This window comes from Amblyomma maculatum, chromosome 5, assembly GCF_055883805.1.
Source record: "Amblyomma maculatum isolate TAMU_Amacu chromosome 5, ASM5588380v1, whole genome shotgun sequence".
NCBI lineage: Eukaryota > Metazoa > Arthropoda > Arachnida > Ixodida > Ixodidae > Amblyomma > Amblyomma maculatum.
The window spans coordinates 93,772,897-93,797,884 of record NC_139348.1 but is presented as its reverse complement, the minus strand read 5'-3'; the positions used below and the strand labels follow the sequence as shown (position 1 = coordinate 93,797,884).

General features: G+C 44.4%; 2 protein-coding genes across 3 annotated transcripts in view; one reads left to right on the top strand and one right to left on the bottom strand.

Moving 5' to 3' along the window:
- The window catches only part of Hel89B (histone acetyltransferase 1), a 103,277-nt gene extending 96,317 nt beyond the window's left edge, over positions 1 to 6,960 (bottom strand). For both annotated transcript variants that reach the window (XM_084603902.1, XM_084603903.1), the window contains exon 1: positions 6,272 to 6,960. In XM_084603902.1, the coding sequence (XP_084460028.1) occupies positions 6,272 to 6,282 (11 nt within the window). In that variant the 5' untranslated portion in view covers positions 6,283 to 6,960. The remainder of the gene's footprint in view (positions 1 to 6,271) is intronic.
- A 342-nt stretch (positions 6,961 to 7,302) lies between these two features.
- Positions 7,303 to 17,461, top strand: vito (nucleolar protein viriato). The gene is made up of 5 exons (XM_084603901.1): positions 7,303 to 7,483; positions 9,241 to 9,346; positions 11,035 to 11,080; positions 15,583 to 15,793; positions 17,197 to 17,461. The coding sequence occupies exons 1-5, from the start codon at positions 7,413 to 7,415 to the stop codon at positions 17,342 to 17,344; spliced, it is 582 nt and encodes a 193-aa protein (XP_084460027.1). The 5' UTR covers positions 7,303 to 7,412; the 3' UTR covers positions 17,345 to 17,461.
- Positions 17,462 to 24,988: the final 7,527 nt, after the last annotated feature.

The following is a 24,988-nucleotide window of genomic DNA, read 5'->3' as shown; positions in this document are numbered from 1 at the left end:
ACTGCCGGAGCAAAGGGCATCCCCCGCATAGCCCTTTATTAGTGAATGCAATTCAAAATTATAAATTTCGTTTTGCACACCGCAGTTCGGTAAAAATTGGAGGAAGGCGTTCCGCACTGTTCCTGTTGGCCCACAATAAATAGAATTTTGGGCTTTCTCTATAATAAAAACCAAAAATTAACACTTTCACCTTTATTTTCGGAACCTTCGTCAAAGTGGGACAGATCATGAAATTGTTTTGTTATTTCGAGTTAGCCAAAGCATAGCACCTTTTGGATGTGCGAGGAGGAATCAGGATATCTTTGCTGAATCGAGTTTTGTTAAATCAGGTTTCGTCAAATCCAATTTTGACTGTAGTTAAAAGTGCACTCGCTCAATTAATTTGCACCCTAATGTACATTTAAAGAAAAATATTTTACTATGTGGAACAGCACCCCTCTCCCTTCAAAAAGAAAAAAATATGTTCGGGGCTTCATGCCAAACAGTCATGTTGATTATGCGAGTAAGTACAGATTACCCTCTGGAGTCATATTAAAGATGCCAGCTTGAAAAACCTCGAACCTGCAGGTGTTCATTTGCTCTGATAAGTTGCCGAATGGAAATCAATAGCGAGGAAAGTGGGCCATTCAAACTGACGCAATCACCAGCTGAGAGAAGCTTCGGCATGTGCCAATGCTGCAGACACATTTTGCGCGAATGAGTGGCATATTTCAGTCGATACGCTTCTTCCACGCGATTCTTATAGTATGTGCCAGGAAAGCCTCTTTAGTGGAATGCTTTTATGTATGAGGCCTAAGGTTATAATAATTCCGTAAGTATGCACTACTCTGTAAAAAGGAAATACCATTTCGATTGCGTAACACGCACACAGCAATAACAACCTATGGATGAACATGACATCCTGGAGGCGCCTTGTTTTGAAGTGTAATTCTGGTCTCTCAACGGTTAGGTCCAGCAGCTTCTTTCTCCTCACCGATTGTATGTCAGTGATTTAAATGGCGATTCTGACGCAGAAATATCTCTGAATGCAACCTAAAGGTAACACACACACACACACACACCCACTGAAGGTGAGACATAACTAAGGAAATTATTATGTAATCAAATATTGTGTGCAATGCCATAACCCAGCATTTCATATCGCCTCCCGGCTTGTTGTACAGCTACTGATAACCAAAAACAGCCCATAATGCAAGCTAAAAGGAACACACCCTATGGAATATGTTAACAATTCCTTTTATTGTTTCGAATTGTAAAAAAAGAAAAAGTGTAAAATGTTATAATAAATTCGAACCGCTGCCTTTGCATTCAAAATGCAGCATTCATTCATTGTGCCATAGAAGAGACGGAAACAGCGGGTTTTAATAGTGGTTTTTAATCGTTTTTAAAAAACTTTCTGCCGTTTGTTGCCAGGTGTCGCTACTGAGAGGATCCTACTAGACTCTACTGTTGAGAGACCGGATTCATGCCGTTTTGAGTCCTTCCTGGTCTCGGTCGCTATCAGCTGCCCCTATGCAAATATACGGACTGCATTTCTGATAAAAAAAATTAAAAAGGAAATTCACATTAGCTTTTAAGATAAATGGACCACATTACCATTGAGTATCGTCAGCCATAGAGGTCCATCCTTTTATGCAGCTCTACAAACATCCTTAAACCCCGCAAACTCATTTCAACGCTTCTATCAGTTTCTTTCCTTAATCAATGCTGTGCTATATTTGTGATTTGTTCTCCATCTTAAATCTGGATAGACACCAGAGCGTTTCTTTTTTTTTTTATTTGCCCAAACAAGCATAAACATCCAGTTTACTTTTATTTGGATACTCTGTCTTTCGTAATTAAACGCCCTGTTATTTTTAAGGTGCATATCCCCCCCCCCCTTCCGATCACCCATTTCCCAAGCAAATTCTTAGTTCTGGGCCTTTAGAGTATGAAAAAAAAAAAAAAAGCACTGGGCACAAGTATCGCCTGTCCAGTTCCATATTCTGTGTGGTTTTACAAGAACTGTGCACTTTTTCCAGTAGCACCAAGTAAATTTCCTGGTGAACTGAATTCCATAACTGGCATTTGTTTTCCATAACACGCTTCTCTCTCCAACTCTCTCACGCTTATACCAGTAGTCATTTCTTTCACCACTGCTTGCTGTGCAAACATTGGCACTGCTTGCAAGTTGGCTTCCGAGTCTTGGGTCGTATGCGAGCATTGATGAGAACAAACAAATCTCAACCAAACAGCAGCACACCACCACATTTTTACATTCGTGATAAGCAGCACTGCCATGCATCTAAGCCAGGAAACTGAAATACCTGCATAAAGAACAGCCTTTTGCTCAGCTGTCTCAACAGCAATTGCAGCTGCGACTTTGCAGTAAACACGCAGATCAGCGTCGAAACTTGCATACTGTGTGCTACTTGTCGCATAACACTTGCGGGATGCACCAACCATGCTCTTTTGAGTAACTCTAACATTCTTACAATACGGAACAGTCAGATAATTGCGCTCCAACCCATCCTTGTTCCTCCCATTCCCTGTTACTCACAAGTGTTCCCTGGATATTTTACTCCAACCACCAGACTGCTACACAATATTTTTCTCTCAAACTCATTTTTTTATTTAAGTTTACCATTTTACATTGAATCCTACACTACCACTACCAGCTTCTACACGCCAGAAAAATGCAGCGATGTCCTAGAGGTTCACAAACTCTTCAAAACTTCATTGCAGCCTTCCATCTCTTTCAATGCTTTTGTAAACAGACAGTTCTTACCACAAGTTCCAGTGCGCAACAACACATGCTGGAATTCTATATTAGGGTCAAGTTTGTCATCAAAACAACACTGCAAGAATACTTCAGACGCCAAAAGGTCATATGTATGAATGTAATACTAGCACTTCCTTTACATGTCATTATATAATGAAACTTATTGTCTGGTACTTTTCTTGTCTCTGGCCTACTTAAAAGGAAAGGGTTGTAGATGGAACGAGTATGTTGCAACTAATTTGTGTCAGAGTTTCTATATTACTATGACAACTGTGCTGAGACGAATAGTTGTCTAGAATTGTTCACCCATAAGCTGCTCTTTCATTTCAAAGACACATGCTGAAAGGTCAGTCAGCATTACTTTCATAAATCGACCTATACATGAAAAGAAACACTGCAAACAGAGCGAGGTGAACATGAAAGATGGAGACAGATTGTGAAGAGCAGAAAGTCGAAGCAGCTTCATTCCTTAATGACAGTACAAGATGACAACCTTCCCGACTCACACTGGCAGCTTCATGTTTTATGCTGAAGATGCATAAATGCCATTGAATGATTTCTGCAAAAATCTGGATCTCTCTAATCTTGGACCTTCCTTTATGCGTACCTTGTCTGCATAGTTTCATCACAAGCCCTGGCATTAGTCTTATCTGGAAGCATAGCAGTAAACTTCCGTGCAGTTGCTGTATGTTTAGGCATACTGTAAACACATGTACGTTATTCTCATTCATGTGCTGTCTCTTATACATACTACTGTCCAACGAAGAGGCTTCAGATCTGACTTGCTAAACAAAGGAAGAACATGAAAAGGTCGCCGAGTGAGAAAGGTGTTCAATTTGAATGTAAAGAGCTGACCTGCTCCGTTTCCAACCCCCCCCCTCCCACCCCCCTACTTAGGATGCTCAATTTCAGTCGTGTTACGGCTTCTTATGGCTTCAAAACAACTCCGCATAGCAGCATACTATGCCAGGGGTGGAAGCAAGCTTGAGCATTTTGGAGCAGTGAAACAAGAGTTTTGGGGCATGTTTTTAGGATCGAATGACTTTAATAATTGCAATTTTCTATTCTTGACATACAAAATATTCATTTTGATTTTTTTTTTCCCTAAGTTCTATGCTTGGTTGGCTTGAGTGTGCATGCATCTCTGACAAGGCAAGACAAACAGCCAAAACATGTACAGATGCTTGAAATATCATAGCTGACCTGAGCAACAATTTGGAACAACACTAGCAAATGGAATGCTTTTTTTTCTACACTTCATGCTGAAAATCAAGTCTGATTAAAAGCTTTTGACCACTTTATAGACTCAAACATGGAGTTTAGCAAAGTACTTTGATGCACTCAAGCACCACCACTAGTTTGGAATTCACATCAATGAACAGCACATTTATGCTATCTTGTACACATCCTTCTCGATACTGTGCTTGTGTCGATAAATTACCGAGCACTGGTCAGTGCTGCCTGCAAGGAGGATTGACAGCACTCATGGGCAGCTTTTTCTCCTCTTCAGATTATTTACTTCGTAAGCTCGTGCCAGTAGCTCATGTTTTTGCTTTAGTGACATTGAGGCTACCTTAAGTTTAACACATTAAAGATATGCCCTGTACGGCTTTCCAACACTCTTGAGAAAATTTAGTGATTTGCAAACCATCGTGTCATCACCCTATAATGCTTCAAGTGAGCTTCTGCCTCATGTAGGTTTGGCACATTTGCTCTTAACAAGGAAGCTTGATGTGAAGTATACGGTTATTTTCACAACAGAAACATTATAACAACTCATGCAGTTTATTGCAGACCATAAAGTTTCCTAGGTCCACCGAGCGGTAAAACCAGGTTCTGCTAAATTTGATGGGAAAACATTAAGGTTTGGAGAAATAGTGCATTTTGGAGCAGAATGGAGCAGCGTTTCCATCCCTGCTATGCCGAGGCTGCAGCCTGTTTCCAATAGCTGCCAACTTTGCCACGTGACAATGGAAAGTGGTATCACATAGCCTATAGTGCCTAGACATCTTTGGCAGACATTAGGTGTACATATACCACATGACAAAGATAACCAGAGAGATTGGCCAAGCACGTCTCCTGTGCCCTGTTGTATGTAGCAGGCTACAGATATTCCTAGGAGTCAAACTGAATGAACCACTTAAACAGCAGGTATTGTTGGTTACACCTGGTGCCAGGCTAGCTGGTTTTGGATACCTTGAGATGCACATTTGTCTTGAACCATGGCAGCAGTACAATGCATTTATCCTGCATTAAAATGCCACTTCACAAATGCCAGGGGAAAAAGAGTGCACTCAGTTTCCCACATTTAGAATGCAGTTTACACAACCAGTGAAAACAATGCTACAGGTGGAAGCATGCCTGCCATGCTAGCACTACGAAACTGTTAAGACAAATTGGAAGAAGTCCAGAAACGCTTCTTCCATAGTGTCCAAAAATAAACTGAACAGGTTTTCAACTCTCAGGTGCCCAACACCTTGCACTCGGTGTTGGGCACCTTCCCTGTAGGTGGGTTGCCAAAGCAACGATGACCAATATGGAATAAGTGCATGCAGGAAAGTCACAGGAGCGAGACCAACGACGACAGAGATTAAACATGATCTTGAAAATCAGCTCACAGAAAAGGCTCCAGTGAGCTGTACGATGCCAGTGCCCGTTATAGATTCTCCAGTGGTATGAATGCGTCCCTAATATCCCGAGTTGCTTCGGGATGTTAGACCGCGCATACCCTAACAAAACGACAGTCTATTTCACAACAAAACCAAGACGAAATCAGGCATCCGCACATCGCGCATTCGAACACTCGTTGGGGGAAATGCGGCCGATTCTTCCGCTGCAAACGCGTCTCGCGCGTCGAAGGAATCGTCCGTTAATCGGCCAAGGGAGAGAGGCAATGGCCGAGTCGGGCAAGAGCGCGTTTATCGCGGATGTTTCAACAAGCTGTTTACACCACAAACCCAGCACCTTCGGGAGCGGATGGTTGTTGTAGCTAGATGAGAAATCAAAACACGGACTCCAATATCGCCGCAACGAGTGTCTAGACGTGGTGCGCCGCCACCAGACAAAACAGCGCTCTTATTTTTGCCCGCTCTTCCGTCGGGGCATAGCTGAAAACTGGCCAGCAAGCATCCGGCGGTGGGTCATCGCGGTGACCCAACTATAGAACGGCCGCTCGGACGAGTGTAACGAGATTAAACCGCGGCGCCGACGATCAAAGACGGAGCACAAGGAAGAAACACGGAAAGCTCGCGTATGCGGATGGTCGCTCGGAGGCCGCCGCGATGCGCTCAAGAACAATACTCAGAGAAATAATATCGCTTCTATTCTCTTTCGGTTAAGCGCCGTTCGCCGATCGTGGCGGTTGGGCAGCTAACGGAAACTTCCGTACCGACGTCCCTTCGCGAGCTGCGACTACGCTGGTCTATCAATTGCTTCGAAACTTTACATGTTTAAAACTTTCCAGCACAGCGCGCACTTGTGAGCAGACAGTACTTATGAAGCAAACCGTACCTGCTGGTCATGGTGCCGGTTGAGCGATACCAGGAGATCAGACGCGGGAGGGAACCACCGGAGCCTCCGTCATTGCTTCAGCGTCCGACGGGGTGCCTTCGTCGAGCGAGTCGACGCGAGCACACGGTTGCACTTTGCGGACACTCAAAGCAATGCGTTGCGACGCTAGACAGCTTCACGCAGTGGAGACGATGAACGAAGGCTTTTGGTTGGCACACCACACCAGCACACACTTTTGGACCTCGTCGCCGCTGTTTGTCAAAGCAGGAGCGCGTCGCTCGCCGCAGCACTCGCGGGACAACAAACGCAGACACGATCGTGGTCGCTCCTGAGAGACGCCGCAGCCCAGCCGACGAGATACACGGTGGCAAGCTGCGCCTTCAGAGGCAGCAATTGAAAGCGGGCACGTAACGCTTCCCCGGGCCACGAAGAAACGCGTGCTCGTCACCTCGTGCAAATAATGGAGTCGATCCCTCCGAGCAGCAGCAACGAGCTGTCGTGCCGTCCTCGACTTTGGCCGCTGTTTTTTCAACGTTCCAGTTATGTCCGCGAGCCCCGGGGATGCCTAACCGACGTCCCACTGCACGTAGGTGAGGTTTCCGGCACAAAAATGCGGCGAAATACCATCAGTACGGTAATTAATCGAAGCTGATGTGGAAATAACCGATCTTATATTTATACTGAGAGCCATCTTGCTTCAAATGCCAGATATACCAGGAAGGGACACCCCCATTGGTCCATGCCCGGCATAGCCTCAAACGCAGGAAACCGCCACGCGTCGTAGGTGGCGCGAAACTCGGTCAGAAGCAGACGAATTTTTTGGCGCTAGTGTTTATCCTGCTTCAAGGCAAAGTTTTTAAAGGTGCGCAAATTTTTAGTGACCTTCACACAAATAAATACTTTTTCTCAGTTCAGTTTTGTTATATATTTTCTCAGTAGGCGATTTTCTCCTGGACTTTTGGGTTCTAGGTGCGCTCACGGCTACGTCTAGCTACATCTGTCCACACAAGAATAACGCGGTCGCGTGGTGCAAGGTACTACATGGTATATGTACTCCATGCGTGGTGGTCGCAGTTGACTGCTGCTGTGCACTGCGTTCTTTAGAGCTTAAACTGTTTTCTCTGTACGTTTAATTGAAAATATGAAAAAGAAAAAGCGATCGAAGCAGCCGCCCAAGAAAATACACTTGGTTTTCGATGAACGGGAGCGCCGGTGAGCGACGTTCATTTTCATCTCGAACCGTGGCAGGTAGCCGGCAAAGTCCATTTTGCACCGAGTTTATTTGATGATTCCACACGCGCATGCATATCGCTGACCCTCATTGCTTTGTATGTAGAGGCGTAGAGGCTCTGTGCGTGTGGAAGGTTGAGACGCTTTTCAATTCACAGCGTCAACGACAACTGTCGTTCATTGCTAGTTCAGCGGAACGTCGTAAGACACACATTTCGTAGTGCACTTACGTAGCTAAAGCGCGCTTACAGAGCGAGCCATACGTGCCTGGGGCAACTGAGTGATGCGCTGCAAAGCAGTGCTTAGGATTGAGGTGCAGGATTGGTGGCTGGGGCTTTAAACTGTGCGCACTGCAAAAGTATGCGGTGGGTCGGTGTTTTAGTCGCCACCGCAGTAAAAGTGTAGTGCGAAATAGTGAGCACATAAAAGCAAATGCGCATGATACCCACTCACGTAACAGACATAAAGTCATATTCAGTGCAAAACGTTCGAGTTCAGCCACTAGTAAACATAGAACGTTTATACAATGCCACTTTGGGATGAACCTGAGTGGACAGCACTCGATCGCTATGTTACTGCAGAAATTTGCGCTGCAGAAGCCAGTTAGAGCTTACAAATTAATGTTAATTTTAACGCGGCATCGCTAAAAGCCCCGTTCTCTAAAATATCCAGCGTTGGCTTTGCGAGCGAAACATCACCAGCATGCCGCTGGCATTTGGTAGTTGACGTGTGACATGACAAGGCCACATGACATGGCCAAGTTGGCAGGGGCTGCCAGCTTGGGTAACTTCTTTTTGACGAGATGGGCAGCGAATCCTTCAGGACTATTGAATCCCAAGTCAAGTCACACTACTCCTAATCTATGCAGGCAAATTAATATGGTTCCGTTAAAGCTGGTTGTGTTGTCTTTCAAATAATGTAGCTTTTGACTATGGTAACAAGTATTAGTGAGGTACAGAGGCACGAGTGAAGGGATTAGTGATCAAGCGAGTAATAAAGTGCACGTAAAAGAACAAGGAGTCACAGACAGGAGCCATTAACTTGCTGCATTGCACATTTAAAGGCAAACCTTAGATTGTCCCCAAATGTTTTGCATGTGTGCTGTGAAGCAAGAAGATTAGAAGTTGCGCAGATTCATTTAATGTAGAAACAAAAAGCAAAGGGCATGGTGCACATGCAAAGGGGATATAATGACATTAGAATGCAAAAAGCACAAATGAAGACATCGACATGAGAACTGGGCACAAACAGAACAGTATGCACAAGCACTGCTGCATACCGTTCTCTTCATGCCTAGCTGCAATGTCCACGTTGCCTTTTATAAACCTTGGTAGCAGCTTTTAAGAGCTGGCCTCATAACTGTAAACAGCATACTATATTTGGCATTCTGTCAGCCAAAGTGCTCCACTTATTACTGCAGTATCTGTAATTCCTTTTGTCATGCAGTTAGTCTATAGCCTGTCATCCTATTGCTCATAGGGTGAACCAAAGTGCTCAAGACGTGTCTCAATATTACCTGCAAAAGTGCTTGACTTTGTTAAGAACAAAACAAGTGCTGGTGAGCACGCCATCAAAAAGTTGAACTGTGTGAGTACAAGAGAAGATGGAAGCTGTTTCAGACAGGTTCTGATCAGACGCGTGGCTGCTTCCTGTACATCTGATGAGCTTTGTTCTTTAACTGTTTGTGCTCTCTAGTGTAACTAACTGGGCCTCCTGTTTTGTGTCCTCCCTCTCCTCAGGGAATTCCTGACTGGCTTCCAGAAGCGGAAAAGAGAGCGTCAGAAGAAGGCACAGGAGAAGCTCTTGCAAGAGGCCAGGGAAGAGAAGCGGCGACTCAAGGCGGAGGTATAATGCACCAGATAGTACAGGGCACACAGCTCACTGCTGTCATGCAGCTTATAATTGATATCCGTAGTACGAGTTATTCTTAGCTGGAAAAGTGAGAATCACACAATTTCTTGGTTTCTGTCAATTTTCTCTTTATCAAATTGGGTTTATACTACTTTCCCAAGTTCAGCAAAGCATCATAATTATATCTTGGTGTCAACTCCTCAGGCACCTTTCATATTGTGCCTTAGTAGTCTGGTGACATAGCGAATGACTGCTGGTGACTAGTGGTCTGCAAAAGTAAAGTGTCTGCATAAACGCAAAGTTAAAGTATGATGGTCATTTATAATTACTGTGCAGCTTTGATGACTTTGCAAGCTTGTAAAATCTTGTAACATATTCACAAACACACAGCTGCATTTATTAGGGAACGTAACCTACTTACATGCAACCTGCCACTCCTGTGGAGATAGGTACGGCCCGAATTGAGGAAAGCTCCTGATCATCTTGGATGACCCTGAGGCACGACATACAATGCAGGATTGCCATTGAATTCAGAAATCCATGCAGATAATTGTCTAGACTGGCATGTTCAAGCTTTGCACTTTGATCTTTAAATGGGCCATAAAGGGGTTGCGATGGCAATGTTCTAAAGCAACAGAACTATAGAGGTGGCCATTATGAGTATTTTGAATCATGCCCACTGTCCAGGGAATGACCTTTTAAGCAAAGGAGCCCAGTGCTTAGATCAGGTACTGGAGATAGTCTGTGCAAAATGCTACAGCGATACGCGCGCAAAGCAACAAAAATATAAATCAAAGCTCTCTCATTCTCCCAGTCGGGAAATCGGCTTCCCCGTTCTCTACGAGCTGCAAGGATGACGTCGTAGTCGCAGACAACATCCATTGGTCCATCTCGTTGACTGACGGGTGAAGGATAGGCGTACACCACTAATTGTGTCCACCGCTTGCTGCACGCTTTTCCCTCGTCATGGTTGGGCTGAATGCAGCAGCGCGCACTTCCGCGCCTGTTTTTTTTTTTTTTTTTCGCGCATGTAGAGACCGCGCCCTACCTCCCAGCAAACTCTGAGAAGGAAGGGGAATTCGGCTTGCGGAGGCTAGACAACCGGGTAGGAGAGTGGAAAACCTTTACGAGGGAACGGGAGGAGAGAAATACGACAGAATTGGGTGATTGTAGTAGCTGTAACTGCGTTATCAATTACTCTTTTCAAAAACATTTTGCAGCCTTGCGTTCTAGGGGCGAAGTCTCATAGTCGCCGGGGAAGAAAATATTTTCGACCGGAGGGTGGACAGTGGACCTTTAAAAGGTGGTTTGCGTAGCTTATAAAAAATATTTGAGAATCGCTGCTTGCTACCAATTTGGGCGACACCTCACTTAGCCACCTTGCTGACGTAAAGTGGGGAATCTGGGCGGGCGTTTTCATTGGGTGTGCCCTAGTGGCATGGGTCGGACAGGGCACAGCGAAGTGCGACTGTGACCTGTTTTCTTTTTTTGGGTTAAAAATTTTTGTGATGCAGTCACAAGTGATGGAATACCACTTGCTTGTGTATCCTTTCCGGTGTTAGTAAACATTGTTTAATGGTCTCGTTAACTTGTGCTACTCCTTGCTTGAGCTTGTGTAGTTGAGCGCAGCACGGTTACAACTTCTGTGTCCGACTCAGTGGGTGCTTCAATTTGAATTGCAGAAACGAGAAATCCTGCAGCGCCTTCTAGGAGACAAGCCGGTGCCCGGTGAGTGCATTTATGTGGTTTGTGATTGGCTTCGTGTGCGTGGTAGAAAGCAGGGAAGTGAATGCAATGAAAATCACTCTCTATATATTCCTAGTCAGAGCCCCAATTGATCCGTGTCTTGTAGCACCACTAAATGTGGTGGATGCATTTGATGTCATCCACAATTTTATTCGCACCTCTGCCAACATTTCACTGCAATTGCTCAGTGAGTGTGACAGTCGCACCATGGTGCTTGTCAGAAAAAAGAGAGAGAACCTGATGCAGCTGGCCAACTTTTTTGTAAATAGGTTATGTTTCTGGACTGCGTAGTCCAGTCTGACAGTGTTATTGGATCTGATTTCGCTTCATCGAAATCTTTAATGTGTCCCTTCAGTTTCGTTGCAGGGAGGTTCAGCTTTACTATGATTTTGTGGTCTTTTTGTGTGCACAGTGTACTATACAATGCATACAAAGATTGAAGTCTACATGCTTACCTAATGTCTCAGGGCCCCTTTAAAGTGTGCTCTCACTAGCGCTGTTTTCTTCTCTTCAGGTGAACTTAGCATCCCTCATCTTGCCAATAGGCATTATTGTGTTCCTAGTAATAAATGCAGCAAAATATATTTATCCAAATACAGTAAAACCTCGTTAATGGGTTTTATTTAAAAATAAATGCCGAAGAAGAAGTAAATTATCCGGGAAAACGTATGATCTAAACTGCCTGATATTAAAAAAAACTTAAGTGCTGAATGAGGTACAAACGCATTCAGAACTGAGACTTTCACTGCATAAAAATGTAGATTAGCATTTACAGACATGAAGTATGCTGAGCTCCTTTTTTTTAGCACTCCCAGAATTCTATATTTGCATTGTCCTAAGCACAGAAGAGATTTAGCAACAGATCTGATTCATAGGAGGAATGACGAGCCGGGATCACTTTCTTGGTTGTTTCGGGATGCTTCATTTCCTTACACCAGTGACATGTGGAGAAGTCATCGTGATGGCTTACAGTCGCCACGCTTTTGCTCATGCTGCTTCCATCGCACCTGTTCTGTGGGAACGGGCGCCTCTTATGTTGGCTCGTCGGCTTTCTTTGAGGCTTCGTCCCATTCCACCTAGGTACTGCAGGAAAGCAACTGTGGCGGATGATTGTCACTGACCAGTTTGTCACGTCGCAAGTGCTCGTTAACGTATGTCCGCTTGATCGCAGAATGTATTGTACAACCACAGTGGGAACATATTAAACGGAAAAAAAATAGTGTAGCTCTGTGGGAGATGTTTTACTGCCCTTGATTTTGAGTGTATGAAACGGGAAATTGTGTGAACTGGGAACATGCCAACGAGGTTCTACTGTAGTGAACTTGGTGTCATGTTTTCCGCCATTTTGTTGCTGACAGGTGTTTGCACTAGTAACAAGTGTCATTCTTTCTCTGGATTTGTGTACATTTGAAATACCAAATCATTTCACAATCTCTATACTGTTGAAGTCATAGATTTTGGTGTGTTAGTATGGTTCATTCTAAATATTTAAAGGTGCGAAAAACACAACAAACACAGTGAAAACGACGGAACAAAGTGCCATTAGTATTAGTTGCCAACAATTTTGACAGTTTATAATTAACATCTGATGTACTTGTAAAAAAAATTAAGCATTGGTGTTTTACATTGGAAAACTAGACATTTGCCTTTATTGATGCCTGGACGTGCTTTTTGTGCCAAAAATAACTCGTTTTCAATCAAGGTAGTGAATACTGTTTGTAGATTGTCTCGAATTTTGTTCGAATGCTTAGGACTTGCAGTTAAATCTCATTACAAGAGACACTGTTACAAGAGACACTCGGTTATGAGAGACATTTGAAAATGGTTTGGTTGGTTTTCCTATGTCTGCCATGTTAACAACATTGCATACAAGAGACATGGTTACAAGAGACACTCGGTTACTAAGGACAACTTTTTCAGATCCCTAGAGTAAATTCTTCGCTATTTAGAAGAGACAAAACCCAGGTGTGCTCATACAATGCAGCTGAAGTGTACCAACTCATACATGATGCACTTCAGATTGCCTTAGCTAAGTAATGTTCCATATGGACTGCTGAGGTACCAGAATCTTTTGAGGAACCCGTATCTGCACATGTGGATCTTGTGTGCTCCCGAAGAGCTTGCAGAGTGTGCAATTCTCATGCAAGTAAATGGCACATGTGCCATACAGGATGACTAGGAGGACATTTCAGAGGAAAAGCGTCAGCATCTGAGGGTGACGAGCATGTAAGAGTGCTTCAAAGGTACTAGAGCAACAGGAAGGCTCGCAATGTGAAGAGCTTTACCTCCAGAATTTGGGAAGGAATACACTCTGCACTCACAAAAATACATACTAGTAGGAATAACTTCTTTAAGCTTTTCTGAACAATTTCCTGTTAATGCATGTGAATACATTTATATGCTAATGTGTAGTAAACTGATCAATACAGTGCTTTTAGAATCTTTGGTTACAAGAGACATCTTTTTTGGGTCCCTTGAGTGTCTCTTGTAACGAGGTTTTACTTCAGTTCTAAAGCATGGTTGGGATATCTTTTGCAGCACTTCAGACTTTTGGCTGTGTGTTAGTAAGAGCCTTGCGTGGAGAAAACTCGCAGCAATTCTGAAGCACAGAGGAAATATTCATTTGCCTCACCATTCCAGTGTATGGATACATGTCTCGGTGGCAGAGCTGCATGGGCTGTTCAGAGCCTAATGGTTCTTTATTGCACATGAGCCCAGTGGCTTTTATTAGCCCCTGACTGCGAGACATGCTCACAATGACTCCCACTTTTTTAAAAGCCGCTCAAGACAGTCCTGGAGAAAGCTGAGGAAGTATTTTTTCATTCACCAAACACCCTTGCATGGCTACCTAGCCTGTGATTCCATTCTCCAGCTACATTAGACAAATACCTATCTTCCTATTGTAATCCCCGCCCCTCCACCGACTGAAAGGGATTTTACTGAGGGTTCAACAGGGAATATAGCGCTCTGTAAGCTTCACGGTGAACAGCACAAGAACACAGTCCATCTAGGCACAAAACAAGCGAGTTCAAGCAGCGCAGCGGCACTTTGTCATTCTCTTCTCATCTTCGTGATATCCGCACTTCGTCCACAACACTATCTGTAACCTATCTATAACAGTGTCTCTGAAAGATACAACTCACCTTGGCCTGTAACAGGTACAACCTGGCTGAACGACTTTAGCGTTTAATGCAATTTCTTTAGAGCCGATGGTAGTGAGCAACGGCTAATTGCAGGTGTGTGTTATATAATCTAGGCTATGGCTATGTTAAAGAACCCCAGGTGGTCGAAATTTCCGGAGTCCTCCACTACGGCGTCTCTCATAGCCCGAGTTGCTTTGGAACGTTAAACCCCACAAACCAAACCAAACTGCCGTGAGACAGACTTTTGTTGTGCACTTTTATGCAGCGTGTGTAAAACTATCGCCTGTCTGCATTTTGTCACTGGTCAGCATGTTTCAATGCTAATGCCATTTTTTTTTCTTTTCTTGGAAAAGCAACATAAGCGCCATTTGGCATGCTGGTTGTAGTGTTCACGGTCTCACATTTTAGCCACGGCACTGACTGCTAAGCGCTGAGAAACATTGCTCTCTGCAAAAAGCAGGCTGATGCTTTGTGAGGTGTGGCAGGAAAGCAGTAAAAAGGCATTGTCTGCCGTGCAGTTGGTAGCATTTGGTGAACGGAGAAAGAAAGGGGGCAGGGTATGAGGCTGAAATGCCATGATGAAGGATCATGATGAAGTTGCAGTGGAAGAAGCTGCCATAGAGTAAGAAGTGCCATAGTGGAAAGCTCCGGAATGATTTCGACCATGTGGGGCCCACATTAGCTGACATCGCATAGCAAAGAGGCATGCTTTGCATTTCGTCTCCATCAAATCCAGGCCACGATGACTGGGATCGAACCTACATTCACGGGCTGAAGTAGGAGAAAGGGCCCTTATGGAAACATCAAGGGCAGTATGGTGGAGAGCGGTACAAGCGGCTGCGTAGGGAAACCACCCTGCTCCCCTTTAATGAGAGCCACGCAAAGGCACAGGTTTTGATGCAGGCATCTGACCTTGGAAGATTGTTGCATTATCCAGCAACAAAGCAATCGGCGATTGATGCCTGCGGTGTGGGTTGAGGCTGCGTCACCTGCTGTGCTTCCATTGAAGTGTGTTTCCTTTTGTCCCACCTTTAATAGATTCCTAGGATCTTGTTGTGAAAGGCAGTGCAGGTGGCACTAACACCCAATGATTGTCCCAACCTTGGAGCATGTGACAACTGGGGCGATTGTGTGTGGCAGGTGTTCATTTTACAGTGTTAGCTGTTGGTGCTTGTGAGATCCTGCCTCCTTAGTTTGAGTGTTGTTAAACGTGGTTATTGTTTCAGAGAATCTCAGAGGATGCTGCATGGTTATGCTGCAAGAGCGCCTGTTTTGTGAGGTACAAGCTGCAGGCTCATTACCGCTGTTTTATGGTCGCCAATTTTCTTGCGTACTGTGCAGGTAGTGCAGCCGACGAGGGTAACGAGGAGGAGCCCGTGACCTACGACCTGCCAGATCACACAGTTACTGTAACCAGCCTGGAATGCTCCGATCTTTACGGAGATGTCCGCATCGGCCAGAATCAAGGGGACGGTGATGAGGAAGAGGATGATGACAACGGCATTAGGGATGAGATTGAACGGGGCCGGACTACAGACACTGACAAGCAGAGGTTAGGAGGCAGAAACAGCCTTGCCACTCCTACTCAAAATTTGAGCCAGGCAGCACGTCTAAGTTCTCTTAACCAGATGATTCATCATCAGCAGTATTGTCAACAGAGGTTACACTTAACTCTGCACACCCACCTCCTTTTTTAAATCTTTCTCTTCCTTTCTGCCACACTTTTTTTTTTGGGCCACAGAGTCTGCTCACCATTTTCCTCAGTAGTGTTCCAAAAATCTCTCAAGGATGATGGGTGGTTCAATAATGTTACTTGTAGCATTTTCTTTTCTTCCTTTTGTGGTGGCATTCATTCATTCTAAGCCTGCTGCCTGGACTGAAAAAGAAAGTGGTTGGAAACACCCACAGCTGGGTTTAGTTAGCCTTTCGTTAGTGCTCTCCTGCACACAGAGATGAGAAAGGGCATGCGAGTCAATTGGAATGTGCACTCTCTCAGATGGCACTTTATTTACAGAAACACATGGTGCCTATTAGAAGACACAAACAAGTCACTTGCTGCCCGACATAATTATAGGGGCCAGCTGGAAACATTAAAGTAATGAATTAAAATGCACAGAATTAAAATGATATAAGTATTGGCTGTACATTTAAAGTGATGTACCAAAAGCTGATATAAATCTGACCTGTGAGGCAGTACCTAACTGAACATTTTTAGCATGATTAGCACCTGTTCTAGTTTCCATTCCAGGCCGTTACGGCAAAGGAGCGTACACATCATTCATGAGGTTCAGTGGATCGTTGTTATCTGAGAGGCCATTGCCTTGTTTGCAATGCACAATGTTGATGCAGCCATGTTGCAAAACACACATCACCAGGACTCATCGGCAGGGTTTAAAGTCAGGAGGGTTTCGGGGGTCTGAGACTCCCCGCGTCGCGTTTGAAGGTATAAGGGCTGCATGAATACGAAGCAGTGTGTCATCTTTACATCTTGCCAGTGGTTGTCGGAACATTTCTCTGTTGTTTCGGCAATTTAGCAGTGAGTTTTATTAAAAGCTATTAGCATCTTCTATAACCTGTGACCGAGAAAATAATTTCTCCCAATCCGCCTGTGCGGGAATCAGTAGAGACCCCCCTCCGACGGTGCCAGCCTTTAAGCACTGTTCATCGGTATCTGTCTACAGACGGATACGATCGCTATTTTGTGTGCGTTGAACCTGCAGCAAGTGATGTGGGAACCTCACGTGTTGCATGCTTAAAAAACATAGCTGAGGTGGTTGGACTGCAGTGCAGCAGTGACAGCCGGTTTGTCCATGTGACTGCGACATGAATCTAAAGCATGCCTAGGATTTCATTGCTCCACTTAGTGGCTGGTGTTGTTCGCTTCTTCCGAAAACTGTGTCCAGCCCTGCCTGTCTCCTATGTTGAGCATTTGTACTCTGCGCGTGTTTGGTGCAGGCTGAAGGCGCTCGACCGGCAGATGGGCGACTGCAGTGTGCAGCTGCGCGCGGCCCTGCACAAGGACAAGAAAGAGCGAGGAAAGATGCGCCGCATCAAGCTGCGGACCACCAAGAGGGCCAAGCTGGCACGCAAGCACCGGCTGTGACCGTTTTCCTGCCGCCCACTTCTTTTCTGTGTGCATATGTACATAGTCACACCTACAACTAAGACCTTGCTGTTTTAATAAACACCCCCTCATCTGATGTCTGGATGCCTGAATGTAGTCGTGGTTGTTTTTATGCGACAACAACTGCAAGCCAGGAAGTCCACATTCAAGAACAAGGTGGTACGGCGAATGAATCGTCATAATGCAGAGTTGTTTGGTTTGGCTTATTGGGTTTAAGATAAGACGCACATGAAAAAAACGGCTATTTTCATTTTAAAAAACTGCTTTTTTTTGCTTATTTTTTATGACTGTCACAAATTTAAAACACGGCATCTACCACTTCTGTGGCATTGCAGGCAGGTAGAAAGAGCTTTTGGCATTTTGTGAGTCCTCGAGAAGTTTTCAAAAAGAGATTAGAAACAAGTTTATTTTTCTGTCCCCGATAGCTGCACCACCATCTCGAAAATGCCGCCGCCATTGGCTCAAAGGTACTGTACCGCGTGTCGTCAGGTCGTCGCACTGTGATTCATTTAGGGACACACAGAACTAGTGAGGCTAATGCCATCGTCACAACATGACTAAGGAAGCTAGCACCGAGGACACATTTCGGAATTAACGTGGGAGGATTTACATACCCTACAGGAGAATTCTAAGGGAACTGTACTTTTGACCTCCTTTAGCTGCACTTTCCAAAGTTTGTTGTAAAAAAGCATCATCTTCATTCACTAAATGTTAGTTGAAATTTTAAACGAAGTGTCTAAAGGTACGTCCGACGGATCCATTCGATTCTCGTAAAGATACGGCGGACGTCGATATACAGGCTCATGGCTATATGCACGTCGAACGCGGCCCCATTCCGCTTGCTACGCGTGAATGAATCTCATCCTCTATGATATCAGCTAGCCGCGACTCTCGATGAGGTGCTACGAAGAGTGCATCCGTTCTAACATAGATCACGGTCTTCACTTAGGGTTGTGTACGGCAAACATCGCTGTCAAGCGCATAGCTGCAGGCGATATGCTACGTACTGCACCAGCTCCACCAGCTGGCATCGAGATACGCACATTCACGAGCAGCTTTCGCTTCGCACTAAACTATCACCCCGATCTGCCCGTAATGCGAGCGAGCTATTCCTAGCATTTACGCTGTCTTAGGTCCTGCATCGACCTCTGAAGATCTAGCGCCGGCACAACACACACACACCTCGTCGTGCAGCTGAACATTCGGCAGTCCAAAGTATGTATGTGAAATGGCATTGTGCTCGTTCCTCACATGCAGACCGAGGAAACAGGATGTTTTTAGCTAAATTCTTCGTTTAAATTCTACCTCAGAGCCGTGGCAGAAGACATGCCGAATCTACTAGAGGCCTGCACATCGACTCGTCGAGGCGAAGACCTACTGCACCGCACCGCAAGAGTGCACAACCGGAAAGCCGGAAGCGTGAATGATCCGAATTCCCTGTGAACAGCAATGTTCTTTGGTATATAGGGGATTACTAGACTAAAGTGCTTAGGCTGCATCTTTTTCTTGTCGTTGAAGTTTGCGTACATGTAGTTTAAACCCCCGCATGCTCGAGGTTAGCGTGATCCGACTGAACGGCCGCGCAGCTTTGAAACGATCGGGATCGATATGCATGCATCGCCGGGCTTAGGTACGCGGTAGAAAATGTGCGCTGCACATTTCGTTGAAGAAGCTGACTCTTGAAATTTTGCAGAGTGTGCCATGCAAGCGATCGTTGCTACAACCACGCATCCATGTTCCCACGGCTGGCCTACCCCGAGGCGCATAAATGTTCAACCGTGGACGTATCAATGATCGAAGAGAGGACAGATTTTCACAATATTGGGCGCGAAATCGATAGCTACCAGTGCTCAGTGTTAGAGAAATTCTGCCTTGATCATGCGCAATTCAGTGTTTCAGGTGTGGTCAGTAGCTATACAAGTTTGAACAGTTCGCCTTTCAAGTCAGCGGCGCCAGCGATGGATCGGCGGAGCGATTTTCCACGCTACACCGCTGTCTTGCTAGAAAGCCTATCTAGGCGGCGTTTGACATTCACCTGCTTTTTGTTGGCCCCGTAATTGAAAGCAACGCCTTCAGAAACGCGTTAAATGTTCAAAAATGTATTTTCTTCAACAGTTTCACTCCAGGCTGTCAAAGCAGGCGGACGTTGATAAAACAGTTGAGCACTCCAGTCTTCAGAAATCTGTACAATCACCTTCAGTTTGTAAAATTATTGGAATAGGTCACTTTCCGATCGCTGGGACATAGACCCTCATGACAGCGCTGTCACGTGAATAAGGACCACACCAGGCCGAAAGCTTGACTCATATAACATAGCCAACCAAGGTATACCTTACTACAGCATTGTGTTGATTTTTATGGTGCCTAAGCGACTAATGCTGCCATGCACCAAGAACAAGGTTTAATGTATTTATTTTGTGTGTAATGACTAAAATGTTCTTTAGGATGTAGCTTGTTAGGAACATTTTAGGAAACCAAAAATGCAGGAAATTTGCACGTCTCTCCTAGGATCATGCTGGGATGGAAATGGATCTGTTGGAAATTGTACAAAATGTTTCCTCTTTTCTCGACTCTGGCGCATGTGTAAGATATGGTTTATTATTAGTTCATCTCCACACTCCTTGCATATTGGTTTGTCCACTTTCATAAGTATGAAGCTGTGTGTGAGGTTTGGGTATGTGTTTTGTGAAGATGACCTAAAATGTCCTCCATGTTGTGTTTTTGATTACTGCATGATTTCCATTCCTTAATGACAGGTTTGACAAGTATAGTTTGTAGTTTATTTCAATGTTTCAAAAATCCTGCCATTTCACTCTCACTTTTCTTTGTACAAGCTTCTTGGTATCTTCATGCAGCATATTCACCCTCTGTAATTTAGCATTGCGTCAAGGTAACCTGGTTATTTCTTTTCATCACCTTTCAAGACTACTGTCCCGATTTCATAAAGTTTCTGACGACAGGAACTCCTTGGAAGTCATAGAAATAAATGAGATCCACAATCATGAGCTATCTAGGGTATGCATATACATGTCCATCGCTCAGTGGAATGGCGTCAGTACGCTGTTAGAACAGGTCTTGAGATAACAACAACCATTGTCTGAGGTGGTCCTTTAATGGGCATTGAAATGCTATGTAACTACAGGTACTGATAGAACTCTTGATCATGTTATGTGATGATGCGATCCTTGCATGAATATAGGTATACATTTCAGAATCTGCAGTGCACCACTTGACCATTTGCCACCAGTTTGTGTGAAAATGTATTTTTCATGCATGTTAACCAGTGTTTAACAGATGACCCCTGTGCACAAGCCAAAAGTGCCACGAGCCAAATGTCATGAGGCCACACGACATGGCAGGAGCTGTTAAGCCAAGCTTACAAAGTTATATTTGAAATATTTCATCTTCAACGTTTCAGCTCCAATTAAGAAAGGTTGAGGCTTACAGAGGTCTATGCCAGGTTGTCTATCACCTAACAGGGCAGCCTACGACCGTATGCTAATGAGTATATCTGAGATAACAGAGACATGAATTAAGGAATTAGTAGTAATGTTTGTAGCAAAGGGCATGTAAATTAACGAGAATCCACAGTGGGATCTGCAGACAAGAACCATTAACGCTGGCACACCATACCCTTACAGGTGGAGATTAGGAGTCTCCCTAATTTTTTGTCTGCTCAAAGCTTGTCATTTCCTTCGTTCTTCCAGATGAGGAAGATGTGAAAATGATAGCATCTAAAATGCCAGAGACCATCGTTAACAAGGATGCTGATCCCAACAGCGTAAAAAGGAATTTCAGAAAAGATGGGTGACTAGTAATGCTGGCAACAGTTGAAACTAAGTGGAAAGGCATGAAATTGAAATGCAACATATGCAGAGATATGTTGCGAGACGACCAGTCTGTGGTGTGCGACATCTGTCTCCGTTAGTTCCATCAAGTGATTGGCCAAAGCAGATGGGGCTTGTGGTTTTGTGATAAGTGCAGTGTAGTAGCATAGATGCAACCTTGCCCATTAATAATTCGAGTGGAGTAAGTGCATTGTTTTGTTTTGTTCATGGTTTCCATGAAAACATTATGAGAAATTTTTTCCTAGAGAATGTTTGCTGAAATGTGAATATAATGTGCAATAAAACTAGTGTTTTCTTGCTGTTTACTTTTCCTTGTATACATTAGTTCTGTGAAGAAAACCACAGGCTAGAAAGAAATGTAATGGCATGCATTTTGATACTTGGCCTCGTTGTGCTGGCTCAGTAGTTAGAGTGCTTGGCTGCTGAACCCAAAGATGCAGATTTGGTTCCAGCCACAGCAGGGACATTTTAATAGAGGCGAAACAATAGGCCGTCATGCACCGTGCGGTGTCAGTGCATGTAAAAGAACCCCAGATGGTCGAAATTATACCGGAGCCCTCAACTATTGTGTTCCTCATAGCCATAGTTATTTTGGGATCCTATACCAGATATATATCACATCATACTCTGAGTAAGATGCTATTCATGGTCAGTTAATCATACACTAAATGATCAATTTTTTTTCTGCATGGTACAGCAGCTGTTGTACAATTTTACTTTAGCCTTCATGAAGAATATAACACTGGCTCCACATGGCCTTCTGTTGACCCTTGATATGCGTCACAATCACACACCCGAGTATGTATTTGTCTAAAGGCACCTATGCATGCAAGGAGGGGACCGTTACTTTCCACTTGTCAGAACTGAAATGCATGATCCACATCATTTCTGTAATTCAACTGCTTGCTATTTGAACTGTCCAGCATTGATGCAAGTTTCAAAGAACTGCAATTAGCAAATTAATCTAAGCAGCAAACCATGCCAAGAACTGCTTCGGTTTCATCTTTAGCAACTGTTTGGGAACTAAAATTAGCCAAATGTTGCAAAACATAGATAAGAGGTTACAAAATCTAAAAAACAATGCAGCCTACCTGTGGCATGTAGGGTTTCACATCCTAAAGTGACATATGTAGCTATGAAGAATACCGTAGTGGAGAGCTCCAGACTAATTTGACTGCGTGGGCTTTGTACTTTGAATTGACATCTTGCAGAAAACAGAAGCATTTGCATTCACCTGCACCAAAGTGCGACTGCCATCACTGGTATTAAACACCACGACCTTGGGGCAAGTAGCCTAACGTGCCACTAAGATGTCGCAGCGTGTACGTACATGCTATACATGTCAACCTTTCTAGCATTAAAGCTGTCACATGCATGGCAGATATTCATGTTCAGCTTTGGACTGACAAGTTTAAAAGTGTACTATTTGTGTTTGTCTAGCATGAAAAACAAAGGAAACTAAGGAAAAACGAAAAAAAAAAAAAAAGAACATAATATGTTGAAAAAGCATTAGTCATTAACACATAAAGCATATTCGTTCCTTTATTAATGATAAAGTGGCCTTCAACAATAGTACAAAGCCTGAACATTTAGAAAGGTGCTGTGCCAGGCAGCTATTTTACAGAAACCTGAACCATTTCACCTGTAGTAATACGCATCCCGGCGGTGTGGGCTGGGTACTTATTTTTCGGTCCACTCCAACATGCGAAAACTGCATCGTGCATTCCCATTTTCCGAGTTTTGAGCTCTGTAGTACAGGCTAACAAATTGTCGATGACTTATTTTCGTCTGATTGTTGCACAGCGCGTGTAAATAAATTACCACTGCACCTAATAAACACTGACATGCACGTGCAACATCGCCGATCATAAACGGACACACTGATGTCCGTCCGGACATCGGCGCACTCATCACAGCACTCTTCGTAGTCTCACACAGCACTCTAGTAGGACGTAATCCGTAATCACAGCATCTCACGGTAAGCACAAACCACACCTCCAGTTGTACAACAAACACGAATGACGCGATGCTTGGGCTAGAGACACGCCGGCGGTGCCCAGCTTTTTCAGCGCCGCTTGTACTACGTAGAACTTGCAGCACCAAACCTCAATGCGAGCAGAAAGCGATGCGTTACGTGACGCATCTCATCACAGATGGAAGTGAGGAAACTTTGAAGAATCAAAACTACATAATTACATAACGACCGTCGTAGACGTTAATCCACATAATAACGAGGACCAAATGAGCGGGCGTGCGGGCCGCGGGCTGGCCGTCAACACCGCGATTACATGCGCTTGCGCTCTGGTCGTGCTTGCCACCCTGCCGCGGTCCAACTCACGTAAACCTATCATCATGCCATCACGTAGTATATCACCCATTCTAGGCACTATTCTTGCCACTGTACTATTCTTTGTAATTTCACATTTCACGCATGCAGTATGTAGTACATACTTCTTACACCTCGCACGTACACCTCATACCAACTTCGATTTGGCTACATATGGCTACCATGTTGTTGCTACAACCACATCTGAGTCCGGCTTTCCCGACGGATCCCAAGGCCCATATTATAGTGCCTAGAATATACTATACCCATATCGGAGAAAAATGCGTTGGGTCCGTCGGAAGAACCCTACCGATCGGGTCCGTCCGCCGTACCTCTGAAAAATATTTCCCGGATCCGTCGGACGGATCCCGAAGAAAAACGCACCGGGTCCGTCGGACGTACCTTTAAGACCATTGATCGGGTCCGTCCGACGTACCTTTAGCCACAGCCAATTTTAAAACCCTCTTTTGTTATTTTCAAGCAACCTTACTGCTTGTGCAGGACGTTACTTTACCATTAAATGTTGTATCACTATGAAATTTTTTTTATGGACGTTTTTTAATATTTGTAAACTGCAGCTATGCCATTTTTGATTGCAATTTCTTGTTGTGAATCATAAATTTGCAAAAGCATCGTAATTCCACAAATAAAACTCAACTTGAGGAGTAGCATTTGGTTTAAGCCTTCGGAAAATTTATAGATGGAAGCCGTTATTCTCATTGTGTAAAGTGCATCACAGTGAAGGAAATGACATATTGCTCAATGCTTTGATATTTATAATGAGGCCAAAAAGGTGCACAATACACCCTTATATTTCAAATGGATGACTTCCAAAAATTTAACGAAACTAGATAGACGCAATTAACACCACATTAGGAAATGGCTCCTAAAAATTGACCTGTACCCATCTCGCCCTGGAACTTCGAAGCAGAACGTTGACTACCCCAATGACGGAGCCTACTTCATGGCAACTACATCCGCCAGTCACCTGCACAGGTTCCCTTCGCCAACGGGACCCCGCTACCTTCAGTGGAAGCAGCGATGACGACGTCGACGATTGGCTGTCCACTTACGAACGGGTCAGCCGCCACAATAACTGGGACGACAATCGTAAGCTTAATAATGTCATCTTTTACTTGAGCGACGTCGCTAATCTGTGGTTTCGAAACCACGAGTCCGACTTTACCACCTGGGCGCATTTCAAGACCAAATTTTCTGATGTCTTTGGCCGCCCCACCGTCCGAAAACTCCGCGCGGAACAGCGTCTTCGATCGCGACTACAGCTGCCCGGTGAATCGTTCACCAGTTACATTGAGGACATTGTTGATTTGTGTCGCCGCGTTGACCCGACCATGACCGAGGCCGTTAAAATACGTCATGTCCTCACAGGAGTTAATGACGGGCTTTCAACATGCTCGTCGCCAAAGGCCCCACTACGGTCAAAGAAAT